This window comes from Lycium barbarum, chromosome 9 (assembly GCF_019175385.1).
Source record: "Lycium barbarum isolate Lr01 chromosome 9, ASM1917538v2, whole genome shotgun sequence".
NCBI lineage: Eukaryota > Viridiplantae > Streptophyta > Magnoliopsida > Solanales > Solanaceae > Lycium > Lycium barbarum.
In genome coordinates, this window is record NC_083345.1 from 4,439,410 (window position 1) to 4,459,926 (window position 20,517).

Below are 20,517 nucleotides of genomic sequence, written 5' to 3' on the forward strand. Positions count from 1 at the left end.
CCTTTCTTTGCATGCCCATAATTGGACATCCCAAACATGAATAGCAATAATATTAGGGCCTAGCATTGGGCAAATCAAGATTTGGGATTGGATTCTGGATCATCACGTAAGAAAATTTTGAATGTAATTCCACCTCAAAAGTAAATTTATGTGCAAAAAATTACCCCTTATGGGCTATGGCCTATGGCCTTATTTCAAGCCTATCTTTAAATTTGTCCCCCTTTTTTTAATGCAAATATAGTCTCATGCTTTCACAAGCAGATGGAGTCTATTATAATGTGTAAATTAAGTTGAATTACATTTAATATAATAACGTAATATTATGACTTGATTGTCATAATGAATAAAGTTATGACTCTATGGGAAATTAACCCTCTCTAGCAACATAAACCAAAAAGTTCAAAGCTGTTCCCCTAGTTACTTTCCAGCAACATATGATAGATGAATTTCTCACTACTAGCTAGATTAATCCCCTTTGAATTCAAAGTGAACTTTCGTTTGTTACGTCAAAGATTCCTCTAAATTGTCAAAATTTAATGAACTTATCTTGACAATTTAATGATAAATATAGCTAGATAGATACTGTATTAAATAGCAAAAGTTCTGATGTGTTTTCTCTTTAATTAATGAAACCATATCATATCTTACAGACCGATTCTTCTACACTATCAATGACTTTTCTTTTAATCACTTTGACGTTTATATTCTTCATTTTGATCTAGTTATGCAGAAAAATTATATGTCCGGAAAGAACTATTAGGGCCTGTTTGGAAAGCCACCCAGGTAATTGGAATTGAGTGTAATTACACAGTTTGACCTGTTTGTTTGACCAAGTAATTACACAGTTAGGTGGGAATTAGATGTAATTGACAGGGTGTAATTACACTCTCCAATTCTCAAGGGGGGGGGGGGGGTCTGAGAATTGGGTGTAATTACACCCTGTAATTACAGGGTTACTTTTTAGTTTGTTTATTTTTTTACTTTAATTTATTTTTATTTTTAATTTATTTTATTTCTATTATTTTTATTTTTTTGATTTTTAATATTTTTTTATTTCTATTATTTTTATTTCTTTTTTATTTTTTTTATTTTTTAAAATGTATTTTTCTTTTTATATTATTTATTTTTCATTTTCTTTCTTTTCATTCCCAACCTTTACTTCTTGTGATTCCATGTAATTGCTCGTATTTTTTTATTTTATTCATTTAGCATAACCGTGTTATTATTCTAATATTTGAAACTACACCTCTTAATATTGAAAAAAATGAGTTATTAACAAACTTGACATATAACGGGTGACATTATTAAAGTAGAATTTCATTGTGAATGGAGTTATAGAGTTATATTTTTCCTAGTTATATTTTTCCTTTCTTTTGAATTATTTACTTAAGTTACGTTGGAACTTATGTAATGTTGGAATTTGACATAAGAGTATTATGTTGAACTTTTTCTTTTGGATTTTGAATTTAGGTTATATTTTCAATTTTAAGTTATTTGCTTTCACATTGCATGTTGTTTATTTTTCACTTACATTTGATGGATTTTTTGTGTCAAACATTTGAATAATGTTATGGCATTATATTTATTAATATTATTTTTTTGTCAAACATTCAATCCATGACGTTCTCACAAAAAAAGTCTTCTTTTAAGTTTTATAATTAATTAAAATTAAATATTAATTTGAAAAATATATATCAATTATTTTTGTTACAATATTAGTTACAAATATATGATTATTAATTAATATATTTTCAAGAAACAATGTGTTATTAAATAACTAATTTAATATCATTTATAAAGGAAATATTTTTTAAATATTAATTTTAATTTTTTTATAATTAAATTTTATTTTTAAAGTAAACTGACTGTGTAATTACACTTATGCAACCAAACAGTACACTTGTAATTACATTATAATTACGTTATGACAAACAAACATGTCGTTGTAATTACACTACTGTGTAATTACTAGGCTGTGTAATTACTACCCTAGTAATTACACCAGTTCCAATTACCAGTTGGCTTTCCAAACAGGCCTTATTGTTTGAAAATAATATTCACTAATCCAGAAACTATCTAGAATAAACTACAAACTTTTCGCGTTTGAAAAATTATCAAAATATTAAATTTATTACGTATACCAATATCAATTTGGTTTTATCTTCCGATCCGCTGGTCTTCAATGTTGTTCTCATCTACTTTAATGGTTTATTTGCACAAAGATTGTAGTAATATGCACCTTTTCTGTTAAATATAGTATGATTAAGCATAATCATATGAGTAATCAGTTACTTTGAAATGTTAGTAATTAATCCATGACTGACTTCCCCAAGACAATTCAAAATTAACTAGTTATTCAGTTTCACAACAACTAACACGATAATTTATTATGTATATAACATCTCTGACGTTATATTCATCATAAAATTATGTTTTTTTTTTTCTTGAAATATCTCTGACAAACACATTCACCATCAATTTTAGAAATTATCAAGTTCTGAAATTGAAAGTTGAACTAACTTTCCGATAATTTTCTCGTAGCTATTACTAACAGTCTAACATATATGAACAATAATTACGTCAAAATATTTCCTTTTTTGAAGACGTTTGAAGGCTCACGTAAAAAAATCAGCAAGCAGAGTTAAGTCAAATAATTACCACGATGGTCTTGGAAGATTCACTTTATCCACTGAATGATTGATCTTATATTTGTGAGGACAACAAAATAGTCATTTGTGTGCAATAAAAAATGAGTAGATTATATTACAATATAACTTGAAGAAGAAAATAAGGGAAAATATTCATAAAAGCTTTCTCTTGTTTTGAAAAATTATTTTGAGGATAATATCTTTTACAATTTTTCTTCTAAGTTCCAATTTTAATCTAAATTTTCACATTATTTTGTTCCACCAAGATAGAATTTTTTTAAAATGTTTAAAAATTGAGTGTATAACAAAAATGAGAAGATTACAAGATTACAGTATCACTCCTTCTATCCCAATTTATGTGGCATACTTTCCTTTTTAATTTGTCTAAAAAAAGTCATATTTTCACTTTAGATACAATTTAACTTTATGAGATGACTTCTAATCATAAAAATATTTAAGACTTGTTTTGGACCACAAATTTTAAAAGTCTTTATTTTTTTCTTAAATTACGTATGGTGTCAATTGAGACAAAGGAGTAATATAACTTCAAAAAGGAAAAAAGAAAAGAAATTATTCATAAAAACTTTCTTTTGTTTTGAAAACGTTACTTTGATAAATTTCATTTTATAATTTTCATCTAAGCTCCAATTTTAATTTTAATTTCACCTTTTCTTTATTCCACCAAGACAGATTAATATATATATATTTTTTGAAAAAGCCATAAAATTCTCCTATAACCAGTATTTCGATCCAAAGGAGGCGCCCACTTCGCCTAGGGAATCGCACAAACCTTGAAATTTGTGTCCTTCATTCTCCTCCTTTGTCTCTCCTAAATTTTATATAAATTCCACGTGTCACCTCCTGGTCCCACCTTCAACTGCCATGTGGTTCTCTTCCTTTTCCCTCCTTTTTACATATACATACGAAAATCTCTCTCTTTCATCATATCTCACCATTTTCAGGAACACACAAACAATTTTCATAGCCCAAAAACAAAAACAAAAAAAATCCAAGAATTTAATTATTTTTTTCAGCAAAAAAAAAAATCAATCTTTCATGTAAAGTTTTAATCTTTTCAAGCTTATAATGAAACCCATTGGTTGATTTTTCATTTTCAGGAACACACACAATTTTCATAGCCCAAAATAAATTTAAAAAAAACCAAGAATTTCAATTTTTGTTTTAAAAAAATCCAACTCTCATGCAAAGATTCAATCTTTAAGTGAATTATCTTTTCATTTTGAGCAAGACACACAAATTTCTTTTTTTTTTTTTAAGGAAAAATCAATCTTTCATGTAAAAGATTCAATCTTTTCAATCTTATAGCAAACCCCATTGTTTTTGTTGTTGTTGTTTTTGAGGTGGGAAAGAAGAAAAAATGGCTGGTAATGAATGGATAAATGGTTATTTAGAAGCAATATTGAGCAGTGGAGCATCAGCAATTGAGGATAAAACACCATCATCATCAGCATTGAATTTGGCATTCAATCCAACAAAGTATTTTGTTGAAGAAGTAGTAACAGGTGTTGATGAAACTGATCTTCATAGAACATGGATCAAAGTTGTTGCTACAAGGAATACAAGAGAGAGAAGTTCTAGATTGGAAAATATGTGTTGGCGCATTTGGCATCTTGCTCGCAAGAAGAAGCAGGTTCTTTTTTTTTTTTTTGAGATTTTTCTTATAAGCATGGTGCCTGCTGGTAATTTTGTCCAAGAGACTCTGTTCTAGTGATATTTTCTTGATAACTGTGGTGTCCGGGTCGGTTGTGGACTCATTTTACGGGCACTTGTTTGTAATTTTGTGCAAGAGACTCTGTTTTAGTGATCTTTCCTTAAAATTGTCGTGTTTGGGTCAGCTTGCCCTCATTATTGTGCGCATCTCGACTAATTTTACAGGCACCTGCGAGTAAGTTTTGTCCAAAGAGAATCTCTGTTTTAGTAATTTTCTTTATAATGTTGGCTCTGAGTTAGCTGGCGCGCATCTCGATTAATTTCACAGACACACTCTCCCGCCGGTACTTGTACCTATCCACTGAGGCTTGAACAGCTGTAAAAGGCTTGGACAGATGAAAAAAAAAGGGCCTAGCGTTGAACCTGAACCTAATCGGTTTTCAACCCACTTCATTAATCGTAGGCTACACTCTTGGATGCTCGATGTTTTAGTGATTTTTCTCATGCAAAAGATGTTGTAGAAATACTTCATCCGTCTCATTTTAGGTGAAGGTATTGCCATTCGGGGAGTCAAACAGTCTTTTCTTTAATTGTAATTTTTTTTTAAAACTTTTTGAATTATTAGGTATGTTTGACTTGTAGTAGATTTTGTGCTGTTTATAAATATGTAAATTTTTATTTTAATATATTTGAAAACTCTATAGCTGAATTCATGGTCAAAAATAAGTTTGATCCTAGTACTCTAAACCTTTACATAAGTTGGGACAAAGGGGGTTGTGTGTTTATATCATTTGGGAGATTTTGAATTTTGGATTAATATGTGGAAATGGTTTTGTCTGGTGTTTCTTTGTTATTTTTACTTGTGTTTTGTAGCTCAGCTCATTTCTTGAATTGGGTAAATGTCAAAATGGTTTTGACTTTTGAGTTTGCTCTCTGTTTTTTCCTGTGTGTTTGTGACTTGTTTGGGGTTGTTGAATAAAGGGTCACCAGTAAAGTTTTTGTCTTTGTGTGTTTTGCCTTGTGTTCTCTGGATTTTCTCATGTAGGATATTTGTATAGTCATTTGTGCATTTCTGTATACTATGGCTTAGATTGTTATTTATATTTTGCAGATTTTGGAATAAGCTTTCAATAACTAATGTACTTAAAATAGAGGAAATCTGATTAAATTTTTAAATAGAAGGGAAAAGCAAATGAGTTAGATCTTTTTGACTTGTAGAGATATATCCGAACCACCTTCGCCCTGAAAACAAAAGGTATATAAAAGGACAATGTTTTTTACCATACCCCCCTGGTGAAAATCCTGCTTCCATCACGGTAGATACATGTACGCGTGGTGAATTATCTATAGATTTCAAGTCTTCTAGTAATTTCTTCATTTATAGTTCTGCCAATGTACTGGCATGAGTTTCCGCTTATTCTTTTGCAACTTAACAATCTATTTTCCATTTTGGCATTAAGTAACTATATGTCATTATGTTGCAAGGTTGTTTAGCTTATAGAATTTATATTGATGCTAAAGATTATTTGACCTTGTCGTTGTTTAAGATAAAACAGCTTTATTTTCAACCTTCATACTTATCAAAGGGATAGTTATTTCTTTTACCTCTTCTAAAACAATCCACTCTTTTCATAGTTGGAATGGGAAGACCTCCAGAGGTTAACAAACAGAAGATTGGAACGAGAACAAGGACGCAAAGACGTTACAGAAGACATGTCAGAAGACTTGTCTGAAGGGGAAAAAGGGGATGTTTTAGGGGAGACGCCAACACTTGACAGCCCGAGGAAAAGGTTTCAGAGGAACTTTTCCAATTTGGAGGTGTGGTCAGACAGTAACAAGGAAAAAAAGCTTTATATCATCCTAGTTAGGTATGTATATTTTGATGCAAACTTAAGTAGATTTCAAATGCTTGTTTCCAGATTTGAAATCAGATTTGAATTGTCATATCGTAGCTGAATGTTTGTGCTTTTGTAATTTCTCCTGTGCTGTTGGTAAGCTTGTACTACTAACTGCTAGCATATGGAATTTTGTCTAAGTGATGCCACTTTCAATCTGAACTTCCTTTTAAGTGTTTGACTAAGCTAGTGACTGAAGGCGGTATACAATTTAAATTACCAATTTTCTTGACCAGTTTGCATGGATTGGTCCGAGGTGAAAATATGGAGCTTGGTAGTGATTCTGACACAGGTGGTCAGGTAAACGACATCACCTTCATTATATGGGAATAACTTGCTTCCAAATTGCCTTCTTAGCACTAAGATCCTTACCCGAGTCTATCCAATTTTCAGATTAAGTATGTTGTGGAGCTTGCTAAAGCACTTGCTAACATGCCCGGTGTATATAGAGTTGATCTGTTCACTCGCCAAATTGCGTCACCTGAAGTGGATTGGAGCTATGGTGAGCCCACAGAGATGTTAAACACGGGTTCTGAAGATGGTGATGACACTGATCTTGGAGAAAGCAGCGGAGCTTATATCATAAGGATACCCTTTGGTCCTCGTGATAAGTACCTCCGGAAAGAATTGTTATGGCCTTATATTCAGGAGTTTGTAGATGGAGCTCTTGCACACATCATTAATATGTCAAAGGCTTTGGGTGAACAAATAGGTCGAGGCCAACCTGTTTGGCCATACGTAATCCACGGTCATTATGCAGACGCAGGGGACAGTGCTGCTCTTCTTTCAGGTGCTTTAAATGTTCCAATGGTCCTAACAGGACATTCACTCGGTAGAAACAAGCTAGAACAGCTTATCAAGCAAGGCAGGCAATCAAAAGAGGATATTAATTCAACATACAGGATCATGAGGAGGATTGAAGGTGAGGAGCTCTCACTGGATGCTGCAGAACTCATTATCACAAGCACCAAACAGGAGATTGATGAACAATGGGGACTATATGATGGATTCGATGTAAAACTTGAGAAAGTTTTAAGAGCTCGTGCTAGACGAGGAGTCAATTGTCATGGTCGCTACATGCCAAGGATGGCGGTAAGAATCCGGTTTCATGAATATATATGTAGACATACATTCATGCGTGCATATATATAATGGTGCTTCTGACAGTCTTTTGGTGATGCAATTTTGTAGGTTATTCCTCCTGGAATGGACTTCAGTAATGTTATGGCTCAGGAGGACACAGCAGATGTTGACGGGGATCTTGCAGCACTCACTAATGCTGATGGGCAATCTCCTAAAGCAATCCCTACTATATGGTCTGAGGTGGGTAGCAAAAGTTAACAAAAATGTCGATGTGCTCACATGCAGATAATGATCAAGTACGTGTTTCTTTGCAGGTCATGCGTTTTCTAACAAATCCACATAAGCCAATGATTCTGGCATTGTCCAGACCAGATCCAAAGAAGAATATAACCACTCTCGTTAAGGCCTTTGGAGAATGTCGCCCGCTGAGGGAGCTCGCTAATCTGGTAAATTGGTTTGACACCATTTGCTAAACTTGCTGAGAATGAATATGATATTGTCCAGTACTAATACAATAGCAAAATTTTGGACGCAGACTCTTATAATGGGAAACAGAGATGACATAGATGAGATGTCTGGAGTAACTGCTAGTGTTCTCACAACTGTGCTGAAGTTGGTTGATAGGTATGACCTTTACGGTCAAGTTGCCTTTCCAAAACATCACAAGCAAAGTGACGTTCCAGAGATATACCGTCTAGCTGGCAAAACGAAGGTTCTTTAAGTCCTCTGGTCCTTGCAATTTGTGTAATATTTTCCTTATGACGATGGTTCTCATGCTATACAAACTTCACAGGGAGTCTTCATAAATCCAGCTTTAGTTGAACCCTTTGGATTGACTCTAATTGAGGTTTGTTGAATTAAATCCACTTCTGGCATCCTTCAAATTCCTGTTATGGTTATTTCCTAAATTTTCTGTAAAATTCTGTAGGCTGCTGCACATGGACTTCCTATGGTGGCTACTAAGAATGGTGGTCCAGTTGATATTCATCGGGTAAAAAGACTAGCGTTCCATGCTTTAATTACCTTCTTCATCATTAAATCGATTTCTACTATGGTTTATTATTGCATTATTAACAAATTGAGCATGATTTCTGATCATATTAATCTATTCCAACGTTGTCAAAAAGGTGCAGACGGAAAAGAACGTCGAAGGATCAGCATCATTTTCGTTTTATACATTAATTCTGCTATAGCTATATAAGTATGAAATAAACTACGGATGACAATTGTGGAAACTTCTCTTTATTAGGCACTCAACAATGGATTGCTTGTGGACCCACATGATCAGCAAGCAATTGCTGATGCACTACTTAAATTAGTATCAGAAAAGAACCTGTGGCACGAGTGTAGGAAGAATGGTTGGAAGAACATACACCTCTTCTCATGGCCCGAACATTGTCGAACATACTTAACTAGAGTTGCTGCATGTCGAATGAGACACCCGCAATGGAAAACCGACAATCCGTCAGATGAACTGGCTGCAGAAGAGTCGTCCCTGAATGATTCACTCAAAGACGTGCAAGATATGTCCTTGCGACTATCCGTTGATGGAGAAAAGACATCATTAAATGAATCATTTGATGCATCTGCAACTGCTGATGCCATACAAGACCAAGTTAATCGGGTTTTGAGCAAAATGAAGAGACCGGAGTTGGGTAAACAAGAGTCTGAGGGTGACAAAAAGGACAATGTTCCTAGCAAATATCCCATGTTACGAAGACGTCGTAAATTAATTGTAATTGCTCTAGATTGCTATGACACAAATGGAGCTCCTCAAAAGAAAATGATTCAGATAATCCAGGAGATTCTTAAGGCCATTAAATCAGATCCACAGGTTGCAAGAGTATCAGGATTTGCCATCTCAACAGCTATGTCGATTTCTGAATTGACAGCCTTCCTAAAATCCGGGAACATTAAACTAACTGAGTTTGATGCTTTAATTTGTAGCAGTGGGAGTGAGGTGTTTTATCCAGGAACTTCCACTGAAGAACATGGCAAGCTTTATCCCGACCCTGACTATTCATCACATATTGAATATCGGTGGGGTGGCGATGGTTTAAGGAAAACGATTTGGAAATTAATGAATACACAAGAAGGTGTTAAACAGGAGAAATTTGTAACCAGTGTTATTGAGGAAGACGTGAAATCAAGCAATTCCCATTGTATTTCCTACTTGATCAAGGATCGCAGTAAGGTGGATATTTATTCTCTGAAACAAGAAATTCACTCATCATATCTAGTTTAATTTATTCCAAGTAATGTATATGTTTAATATTTCATCAGGCAAAGAAGGTAGATGATATGCGACAGAAGCTTAGGATGAGGGGTCTTCGTTGCCATTTGATGTATTGTAGGAATTCAACAAGAATGCAAGTTGTTCCTCTGCTTGCATCTCGGGCACAAGCACTCAGGTATTGTCTTCCAGATTGATGGGCTAATAGTCAATACGGAAATCATTTCACATTTTGTTGTAATGTCCTTGGTCTCGATCAGTAACCTCATCAAAAAACGGTTGTGGGGCATTAGTTGCTTATTCTGTAGGCTTTTGTATCACTTTTCGCAACCAAAAAAAAAAAATGGTTTGCGAAAAAAAAAAAAAACCAGTCTTTGCAAAAGCAGCTTGTTTTGGTGGAGTTTTCGCAAATATATGCAACTTTTTCGGTTCAAGAACCTTTTTTCTTTTTATAAGGGCTAACATTACTTAATTTGCCTTTTTTATCCCATATTATAAGGTGGATCTCAAAAGATATGAAAGATCTCCCTCCAAGCCATACATACGACTTTTATACATGGCTTTCTAGATCCTAGTCTTAATCACTAACAAAGGACATAAGTTATGAAGACGGTAGCTTTAATAGGACATTAAGCCATGAGTAGAAGCACTATAGTCTATAGATGCCCAAAAGAGTAAAAAAGTTTGTACATTATCCTTGGTATTCCAGTTATACTAACAGGAAGCTCTTATATTTAAGGCATGTAAACTGCATTGGTGAGCCGGGAGCCCAAACCTTATCTCATCTTAAACCGCGCCATTATACAAATATTAATTACGAATGTAGCTTTAAACAGGTAAGCACAATACAACAAAAAATTAGTGCTACACGGAAAACTGGTCATTATTTGATTGAATAAAATGTTCTTTAGCTAAATAATCCATCATCACATATAGGAAGATTTATTGATCAGTATCTCCGAGTACTTTCTTTGCTCATAATGCTCTGTCGTTTTTGTAGGTATCTTTTTGTACGCTGGAGATTGAATGTGGCAAACATGTGTGTCATCCTCGGTGAAACTGGAGACACGGATTACGAGGAGCTTATATCCGGAACTCACAAAACACTGATCTTGAAGGGTGCTGTCGAGGAAGGTTCCGAAAATCTGCTAAGAACATCAGGGAGCTACCTAAGAGAAGATGTTGTCCCACCAGAGAGCCCCCTGATCACCTACACCAGCGGGAACGAAACAGTAGAAGAGTTTGCCAATGCATTGAGGCAAGTGTCTAGATTAGGCACATAAACAATGTTACTTATATACTATTCCTTACAGAAGGCATATATATACCATACACAACCTTTACTCTCTCTCTCTTTTTTTTTTCTTTCTATTTTTTATGTTCTATTTTGGCAAGTGTAAGGAATGCAATAATGTGCATTTCAAGCATTTCTTGATTACCAATCCTATTCTCTCTTAACTGATTTTGTCTTAACCGTTTGTACGGTGGATCTTGACAACTTCTATGTCAAACTTTGACTTCTATTAAAAGGAGTAATACATATTTTCTTATGTTATCTGAAATCAGAGGTAGATCCAAAATTTAAATTTGACGAGTTCAACCTTTAAAGTGTTTTTTGCACTAAACTCTTTGTACTTTTGTTGAATAGCTATTTCGTTGTATATCTATGTTATGTGTCGAAAATACTGGTTAAATCGATAGTACATGTGCTCAAGCTCTATACGCTTCTTTTTGGCGTGGCGTTAAAGAATTGAAGCTTGCTAAATCCGAATGTGAGTGTCAATTTTGTCATTATCTGAGTGCTGCAATTCCAGGGAGTGACTTAATTTCTTTGGAAGATCAAATAACTGAATTACTACATCTATGATGTTGGGAATGATGTTTGAGTTGTCTCATATTGAGCTTCTAAATTTGTTCATTGCTAGTTGATGAATTTGTTCATCACATGAGTTGATATTGGGCAGTATCTTGTTATTTTCCCGTTTTTGGTTTTCACGCTGTGTCTGGTAGCATTGGAGTCCCGACTAATTTGAATTCTCGCCGTGTAAGCCTAAGGGAGAAGCACTTTCTATCCAGATTTTTTTTCCTCTCGAACTCGAGATCTCTAGTTCTTAACTAGGCAAAAAGTATTTTTTGCTTTAAGGTCTTAAAAATGATGTATATGCCCCTATATTTATAAACTTTGCATAATGAAAAATTTGATCAAGACGATAGTAATTTAGGCATGATTGTTATTATAATAAAATTTCATAAAACGGCTCCACTATAGCCTTTCTATAGTGAAATGGATTTACTAGTTCATCGTCTCTTTTCAATCAAAAATATCAGACAGGGCCCAATTGAATCCAAAGCGTCCGTTAACGTATTCTACAAGTTCAATTTACGAGTTTGATTTTTGAATATCGAGTAAGATACGATCATTTTTTAATATCGAGTCAGATACGATCAAGTTAAAATTCGTTGTTTAATTTAATTATTGTGCAAAGATCAAACACAATCACATCTGACGTTTGATTTTCAGAATCTATCGGAGCAACATCTAATTTGTTATGTGCCACAAGTGATGGACTGTATTTTTATTGGTGTGTCCTCGTTTGACTGTATAAGATCTTTCAAGCGTCATTCTAGCTTAATTTTGAAAAATACAAGCAAACAGAAACAACTCCAAGCGAGCATATGCACTTGATTATTAGCTCACAAACTGTAGTGCTTTGTGCAATTTCCTAATTTCATCTACTAATTAATCAAGTCCATAGATTTGAAATCAAAATAAATTTTACATGCATCTTTATTATTGTTTATGTCTATATTAATCATCATGTATATTATTAATTAATCTATTAATCCAAAAAGAAATTAAGACATTTAAATTGGAACGGAAAAAGTATAAATTAATTAGTGTCCGAAATTCAAACTTAAAACCTCAAGGCAAATTTTGAATTATCTCTAACTGTTGAGTCAACCTCTAATCTAGTAGTTAAGAAATTCAAAATCTATATGTGTATATAAAAAAATTTATCTTATATATACCGCATAATTTTTAACCGAGAGAGTTCGGGTCAACATCTCACCCCATCTAAATCCGCCCCTGTCTGGTATGATTCTTTTTTCGTTTTCCTAGAAAAGCTATCCGACAAAGCTTAGTAATCAAAAACCAACTTTAATTAGGAAAAGGACTCAACTTCTTTTATTTGCAGCTACGTAATTCATGTCGACTGGCAAAATCACCAACCAAAATAAATATAAAAAGTTAGAAACTAAATTTACAGATTTATAAATTGAAAATAAGGGTCAATGAAGCAATGATGTTATAGTTCTTTATAGACTTATTTTTTTTTTTTTTTAATAAACGACCTTTATTTTGACACATTATAGATCTGAAAATAAACAAAAACTTTTATGTAGGATCATTCGTCTATTCAAATTGCAAAAATTGTTGTTTATTCATTTCTAATTTTGACTTAAATTAGAAAAAGTGCTAAATTTTATAAGAATCAACAAGTCAATGGTTTTATAGTTTTTTTTTCATTAAATTTAATTGCAGTTATATATTTTTTAAACGTTTTTTAATTTTTACACATAAGAAGTCAGAAAACAATTTTGTTTTACAGGATAATCATTTAATTCAAATTGTAAAGAGCACTATTTATTCATTTTCCTCGTAAATATTTTCCAGACAAATGTAAAAATGCCACCTGGTAGTAAATATTCCACGTGTCATCCAACCAGCTGAAACGACGTGACCCGTTAATTATATCCAACGGTTGAGATGATTCACACGTGCAAGCCAACTCAGCCTTGTTAAAATAAAAAAGCTTCCCCTCCTAGAATAACGAATCTCCTTTTTTCTTTTTTAAACTAAAAAAAAAAAAACTGCCCATTATTATTCTATTTTTCTATGCTTTTTCATTTTTCCCTAACCCTAGCAAAGAAGAAAAAAAGCAAAAGAGAGAAGAAATAAAAAAGAGATCTTGTGTGTGTTTATATTTGTATACACACACACATATATAGAAGATTTGTAGGATAATTTTGGTGTGGAATTTGGATCTGACATTGAAAGGTTTGTTTTTTTTATTTTCTTGAATTTTTTAGAATTAAAAAAAACTGCATATCATGCACAATTAATTATACATATTTTTGCATGTATTGGTTGCTATGTTGTGTTTGTATTTGTATATGTTTTAATCTTTATTTGGGAATGTTTTATTTTTTGGGATCTATAATGGTGATTATAGATTGGTTAAAATTTGAGGATATTTTTTTGTAGTGTTAGGGGTGATACTGTAGTTTGATTAAGTAGTGTAGGAGGTGGTTTAATTGATATAAAATACACAACATTTAACAAAACCCAACTTCAAAGATCCATTTTTTTTTTATCCCATTTGAAGATAATGGAATAAAAAATGGATCTTTGGAGTTGGGGTTTGTTAAATGTTGTGTATTTGTATCAATTTAGATCAGTATTTTGTTTGCAGTTTAGTGATGATTTAATTGATTTTGTGTCAAGTTTTCTTGTATAACAGAAATGTAATGTAGTGGCTGTATTAGGGGTCTATCTTGGAGAGTATAGCTGTTATAGAAAAACAGAAAAGGTTTGTAGCTGAAAGATGGTTTTTCAGACAGGGAGTGATTGGTATATTGTGAGTTGGAATCAGAGGCGAATCTAGGATTTCTATAACATGGGCGTACCACTAAAAAAAGAGAAAAAAGAAAGTACTAAGTGAGAATTGATCCCTGTCCCTCTAGGTAATTAACTCGGCATTCAACCAATTGCACCATTTAGCCTTTTGAGAGCATGGGTGTCGCCATATAAAATATTAGATCACTTCTAGGACACATGTACATAAAATACCTAGTTTGGCAGTAAGACCATTGGTTCACGAATAAGGATATAAATCCACCCCCGGTGGGAATGCTTGTGGTCGCTGATGGTAATGTTGATGAGTGTTTCAACTAATTGAGGTTAATGACTGGACTAAAGTACTTGATTCATGTGAGTTTGATTTAATGGGACTTCCAGGTTTTGCACATTAATTCATGAAAGAGGAGGAATAAGTTTTCTTGAATCAAAATGGTCGAGTTAGTGATTGGCTGGGGATGAAAGGTTGCACTATTTTGATTGATAATGATCTGTGGCAAGGCGAAATTTCTTTTTCGATTTCTTTGTGGAAGGGTTAGTATAGGAAGTTTTGTATTGAAGTAGTTTCTCGAAGTGGAAGTATTTGTGTCATGCTTTTGGTTTGAGTCTCTTTTTCATATCATAATTAATTAAATTTTGTTTTTAGGTGTCTATTGTACATTCATTCGATTAAACTATAAGCATCTACTGATCTTTTCATCTATTCACTCAGTTAGAGAAGAATTGAAAGAATAGGCCTTTTGTATTTCAACAACTTGTAGGATGGTTCATTTTTCGTCTTTTGCAACTACCCTTATTGCTATAACAGGGGCTAAATCACTAAGAAAGTTTCTAATTGAATTAGTAGTTTGTTGTACACTATTCTCAATGGTTTGTAATGACTTATGGCGCATAGAGATGGATGGATAGATTTTCTATTTATTTGTACTGAAACTGAAATTGAGCAATTTTTACTTAAAAGTTAATGGTAATGTTTCTTGAGAAAATATTCAAGCAATGTCAACCTCTATGTAGGTATAATAGTTTAGCAGTCTATTTGATCTTCCCACTAGAAGTAATATCCGATCTTATATGGGAGCAAATATATTTCAGTTTCTATTGAGATGTACTGATCTTAAGAAAGGTGCATTGGAAAAAAAGAAGTGATTTTGTTGATTGATAAGAAGAAATAAAGTATGCATACTTCATATTTTACTCCACCTGACCCACTTTAGGGATGTAAGTTCTCTTTGATGGCCAGTTTCTGAGTGATATTTGATCTCGGAATATTGGTTGCTAAAGTCACGCAAAGTTAATATGAGATGCAGTATAAAAGAGCTAGTCATAAAGAACACGAAGTTATTGGAGGTCAAATTTGAATTAGCATGTTCACGACTTTTTAGACCTGGGGCCAAATTTTTAGGATTGTGTATACTTTTCTAAAGTTAACAATAATGAAATGTCACCTAAACTGCCATGAGCACTAGTATAACCTATACACGGAGATCCTGTGTTGCAGTGTCATATGGATATCGTCATATTGTGACTCATTACTGTCTCAAGATTTCTTGGGCCCCTGTCCCTTCTCTTTTTTTAGTTTCATGTTGTGTTGATTCTTTGTGGTTCATCGAAGATCATTGCTTGTTGTGCGTTGTATTTGTATTGAAGATTATAATCGTTAGTGTTGCAATTTCTTTTGTTCACTCACATGCAATGATGCTGATTATAATCCTTATAAGGATATATTTAGAAAATTTGAATCTCTTTAATTGAACTTTAACTATTGAGACATGCTAAAATGCTTCAGTAGTTTACTTACATCAAATACTGTTAAAGTGCCTATGAGCTGACTTTTTCAATTAAGATTGCAGAATGGCAGATGGCATATTCTTTTGGGGCCCAGTAACATCTAAAGAGTGGTGTGAGCCAAATTATGTGCAGTCATCCTATATTGCAGAATTCTTCAACACCCTTTCAAATATCCCATGCATTCTCTTGGCTCTTATTGGTCTTGTGAACGCCCTCAGACAACGGTTTGAGAAAAGGTTCAGTGTCCTTCATATTTCAAACATAATACTTGCCTTAGGGAGCATGACATATCATGCCACTTTGCGGCAGATGTAAGCACTCTCTCCGTTCTTTTCTATTAGATTCTCTGTAAAGCTTGCTTGGTGTATAATAGACATGTATGTATGTACGTGTTTTTTTAACCGTCCTTTGTTTGCTAAAGTACGAGGAAGTAGACTCAAAAGGATGCACCATAGCCTCATTTTTTGAGATTTTTATATTGTGTAAATCTCTGTAGAGCTAAAAGAGACTGAACTGAAAATATTATATGATGCGTGCTAATGTGAGTGCAACTTTTCACTACCTTCTGCGAATGAGAACTTGTATCATGGCCTAACAACCAATCTGTGTTGCTCGGACTCTTCAAAAATGTTGCCGCACCGTGTCGGATCCTCCAAAATGCATTGCTTTTGAAGGATCCAACACTCTTTTGATATTTTTGAAGAGTCCGAGCAACATAGCAGCCAATAAACTCCTGCTGGATTGAGGCTACCTTCCTTTTAGGATTTTTTATGGTGGTGTTTTTTGTAGACTGAAATAAGAGAATACACTGGTGGAAGACCTTGATTCTTCTTATTTTCGTGTATGTTGGTATCTAAAGTATTAGTTTTGTGAAGTTTTAAGTGAGTTGTAGCCACAATGTCATGTAATCTGATTTGCCACAAGCTTTCTTTTGAAAAATTAATTGGCATTTTTCTTGCAGATGAACACAAATTGCATATTTTGTTACTTTATTGGTAGGATGATTCGTGAAAACTGTATTAGTGCCAAAACTAATTCTGCTTTTCTAAAAGTGTGTGGAAAGAGGAGCACTGGGATGCATGGTCTGATCCTGTCAAGAAGTTTCTAGTGCATTAAGTAATAATCTCCATACTGTTAAAAAAAAAAAAGTAATTATCTCCATGACAGAAAAAGTGGTAGACCAACTGATTTGTTTTGTTTAAGGAAAGACTACATCAAGATGCCATAACAATGATTTAGTATTTCTATACAATTCTAAAGCAAATTCTTAGTCAGCTGCATATAGAGACTGCCTCCCAACTTTTGACTTCGATGTACTAAGTTGGAGGAAAAGTTTCACTTGTAAAGATGCTGACAGTATTGGCGCTGTGTAAGCAGCTCTTTTCATCTTGCTGCATAACAAGATAAAGCTTACTGTTAATCATATACCAAGTGCCATTTTCACTGTGTGCCTCTAGCTTGTTTTGTGCTTGTTTCTGTTTTTTTTTTTTTTTTGGAGACAGTCCGTTCTGACTTTCAAATAAGGTATTCTCTATGCATGCTAGGAGACAACAGTGATGAAAATAATTGTCCTTGAAAATACTGCCTGCTTTTATGTGTCCTGTGATTTTCTTTTGTACTATGATCCATGTATTAAATTGACAGGCAACAGCAAGGTGATGAGACACCAATGGTCTGGGAGATGCTTCTGTATATTTATATCCTATATTCACCAGATTGGCATTATCGGAGTACAATGCCCACCTTTTTGTTCCTTTATGGTGCACTCTTTGCTGTCGTGCATTCACAGCTGCGCTTTGGCATTGGTTTCAAAGTACACTATGCACTATTGTGCCTTCTTTGTGCTCCTCGTGCATATAAGTATTACATTCATACAGAAGATACGATGGCAAAGCGGCTCGCAAAGTTTTATGTGGCGACTTTATTGATCGGAGCTGCTTGCTGGCTATGTGATCGATTATTCTGCAAGCAAATTCAGGGCTGGTACTTTAATCCACAGGGGCATGCAGTTTGGCACATCTTAATGGGTTTCAACTCGTACTTTGCAAATACGTTCTTGATGTATTGCCGCGCTCAGCAACGTGAATGGAATCCCAAAATTAAGCACTTGTTCGGACTTTTCCCATACGTGAAGATCGAGAAACCAAAAACCCAGTAGCAGAAGTTACTTCTCTTTTGAGGCGAGCCTGTAATACAAAACTTGTGCAGGAAATGGCACGGGTGAGCGCACAAAGCAAGCACTTGCAATTGTTTTTTCTCTTTTCCCATTTTGCAGAATGTAATGTAAATGAAAGTCTGGAATAGTTTTGACTTGACCGAATAGTGGTTAATTTTTGACTGTACAATTAGTGGTTTCCCAGTGTACCATATTTTATACTCCCACAGAAGATGTCATGGATTAACCAGTCGATTCTTTTTCTGATAATTTTTCTTCTTTCTTCTACTCTTGAAAATTTGCTAACATGTTTTCTGCTATGTGAACACGCAACGTGGTGGTTTGTATGTTTATTTAGCATAATCTTGAGGTTTTCTTTGATTACTTGGCTTACCTTTGCACTCCCCCTTGTGCTTATTGTCATTGTAAAAATTCTTTTATACTTTTGTCAGCATTCAGATGATTTGAATCACTCACAAAATCATCTGGAAAGTCGTCGTTAACACTACGGATGATGTAGAACTTGAAATTATTGAGTGAAGTTTAACACATTCTGCTCCTCCAATCCACAATTATCAGAAGAGAACACTATGAACTTATAGGACCACATAAAGTAAACGAGAAATCTGTTTCATAACTCAAAATTGGGTTAAATTTTAAGTAAGATCTCGTGATATAATGGTCTATTGCTGTAGTGGCAAATGTGCCCACGTTTAAACCAAGAGCTTGGGCTTCTGTTATACATGACATCTCAACTCCTGGTACATTTGTTACTAAATAAAAGTAAGCTTCAAGCACTTAATGAAGAAAAAGAAGGCAGTTAACCTGTATCCATTGTTACTTTATACAACTTTTCCTTAATCTAGAGTGGTCTTAAATAATAGTCTGTCTGCCCAAGTTTCTCGGAGGTCCAAAGAGCTTATTTTGAAAACAAGTGAGTCATTTGACTTTTGGGAGAAAATAAGTACTTTTGTAAAGTAACGGAAGCCGTTTTTCAGAAGCTCAAAAAGTTGTTTTTCTTTGAAAAGCACTTCTGAAAAAGTACACTTAGAAACACTTTTAAGAAAATACACTTAGAAGCTCTTTAAAAACTTAGTCAAACACTAATTATGTTATTTAAATTGATTAATCAAATATAAACAACTTCTCACAAAACGTACTCTTTTGGAAAACACTTTCTAAAATAAGCTGATTTTTGAAGCTTGACCAAACAGGCTACAAGTCTACACTAATGAAACTACTTATCGAAAAAGCTAGTTATTGTTTTTTCTCCTATCCTTATCAAGAAGAGCTAGTTTTAGAGATAACTTCCGTTCATAAATGTGGGTTGATCCAACATTAAGTAATTTACTTGATTTCACAAATATTATTTAATTTCACAAATGATGTAAGCATTTCTTATCATATTCTATCATCATCTAAATCTGAAAGATGAATTAGCCTTTTATATACATCTAAAAAGGTTATCACTTTGGTATTATAAGAGCTAACTGTAGTTTACCCAGACAACAGAGTCTGGCTGGGTTCTTGTAAACTGTCACTTTTGCTGCATTATGAGGTGATAATACAACATGTGCTATGCTAAAAAGTTCACCTTTCTCAACTGCAAACTGCCATTCCCTCAAGGTGATATGTAGCCAATCCTTTGTCGCTGACATAAATGATACAAATACTTTATTATGAATCATTTTGTTACGACAGAAGTATTGAAATAAATATTGTATCATGCTAACATTCTTTTTTACTCTCGGTTAAGATAAATTACCCACTTAGTTTTGTTCAGTAATGATTTACACTAGTTATCTATAAATTCAACTAATGAGCAAGAAATTGAAAAGTAAGCTCTTCAGGATAATAATGTATAATAATTCATCCTCATGTTAGATTCAACTTATGAGCAAGAAATTGGAAGGAAAGACCTTTACAACAAAAATGCATAAAAAATCAATCTCGTGAATTTATATTATTATATTATACAAGGGTAAAAAGAAATGTTAGATTCAGTGTACTTTATATTTAAAATAAAATAAAAATGTTATCATAATTAATACTATGGTTGATACATCAAGCATGCTCCAATTGAGATAGATGAGTAAATGAGATGACTTTTTTTTTAAGTAGTTAACAATCAATGTAAACAACTCAACTCCCCTTTCCATTTCAATTTTACACAAACAATGCATTAATGTGAAAAATATAGATACTTCGCCATGAAGGAGGCAAACAGGGAATTAAGAAGAGGACTTAATGTACATGTCTTTTTCAACAACTATTGGGAGGGACAATATAATTACCATAACGCGTGCATTCTACTTTTCAGAAGTGCGTAACTTTTTCAAAGTTAACAACAAATCCTATGAACCTATCCATTTAACCTTTTTCATTACAAACTGATTAAGGAGCCG

The 20,517-nt window shown here is 33.6% G+C and overlaps 2 protein-coding genes across 3 annotated transcripts; both read left to right on the forward strand.

Moving 5' to 3' along the window:
• Window positions 1-3,592: 3,592 nt before the first annotated feature.
• LOC132610467 (probable sucrose-phosphate synthase 2) lies at window positions 3,593-11,124 on the forward strand. The gene is made up of 12 exons (XM_060324756.1): window positions 3,593-4,299; window positions 5,955-6,187; window positions 6,451-6,514; window positions 6,608-7,306; window positions 7,406-7,537; window positions 7,612-7,743; window positions 7,833-8,009; window positions 8,091-8,144; window positions 8,226-8,288; window positions 8,547-9,491; window positions 9,581-9,708; window positions 10,531-11,124. The coding sequence occupies exons 1-12, from the start codon at window positions 4,027-4,029 to the stop codon at window positions 10,811-10,813; spliced, it is 3,183 nt and encodes a 1,060-aa protein (XP_060180739.1). The 5' UTR covers window positions 3,593-4,026; the 3' UTR covers window positions 10,814-11,124.
• Window positions 11,125-13,396: 2,272 nt separating this feature from the next.
• LOC132610468 (alkaline ceramidase-like) lies at window positions 13,397-18,382 on the forward strand. Of its 2 annotated transcripts, none has more exons than XM_060324757.1 (3): window positions 13,397-13,590; window positions 16,013-16,268; window positions 17,602-18,382. In XM_060324757.1, exons 2-3 carry the CDS (start codon window positions 16,021-16,023, stop codon window positions 18,113-18,115), a joined length of 762 nt encoding a protein of 253 aa, XP_060180740.1. In that variant the 5' UTR covers window positions 13,397-13,590; window positions 16,013-16,020; the 3' UTR covers window positions 18,116-18,382. The 2 variants fall into 2 exon arrangements, with proteins under 2 accessions (XP_060180740.1, XP_060180741.1); XM_060324758.1 differs by having other exon boundaries at window positions 13,398-13,590; window positions 16,020-16,268.
• Window positions 18,383-20,517: the final 2,135 nt, after the last annotated feature.

Coding starts and splice junctions, on each gene's coding strand:
- LOC132610467 (XM_060324756.1), top strand. CDS start 4,027: ATGGCTGGTAATGAATGGATAAATGGTTATTTAGAAGCAATATTGAGC. Junction 7,307..7,405: donor GCTACATGCCAAGGATGGCG/GTAAGAATCCGG, acceptor GCAATTTTGTAG/GTTATTCCTCCTGGAATGGA. Junction 8,145..8,225: donor TTGGATTGACTCTAATTGAG/GTTTGTTGAATT, acceptor AAAATTCTGTAG/GCTGCTGCACATGGACTTCC.
- LOC132610468 (XM_060324757.1), top strand. CDS start 16,021: ATGGCAGATGGCATATTCTTTTGGGGCCCAGTAACATCTAAAGAGTGG. Junction 16,269..17,601: donor CATGCCACTTTGCGGCAGAT/GTAAGCACTCTC, acceptor TTAAATTGACAG/GCAACAGCAAGGTGATGAGA.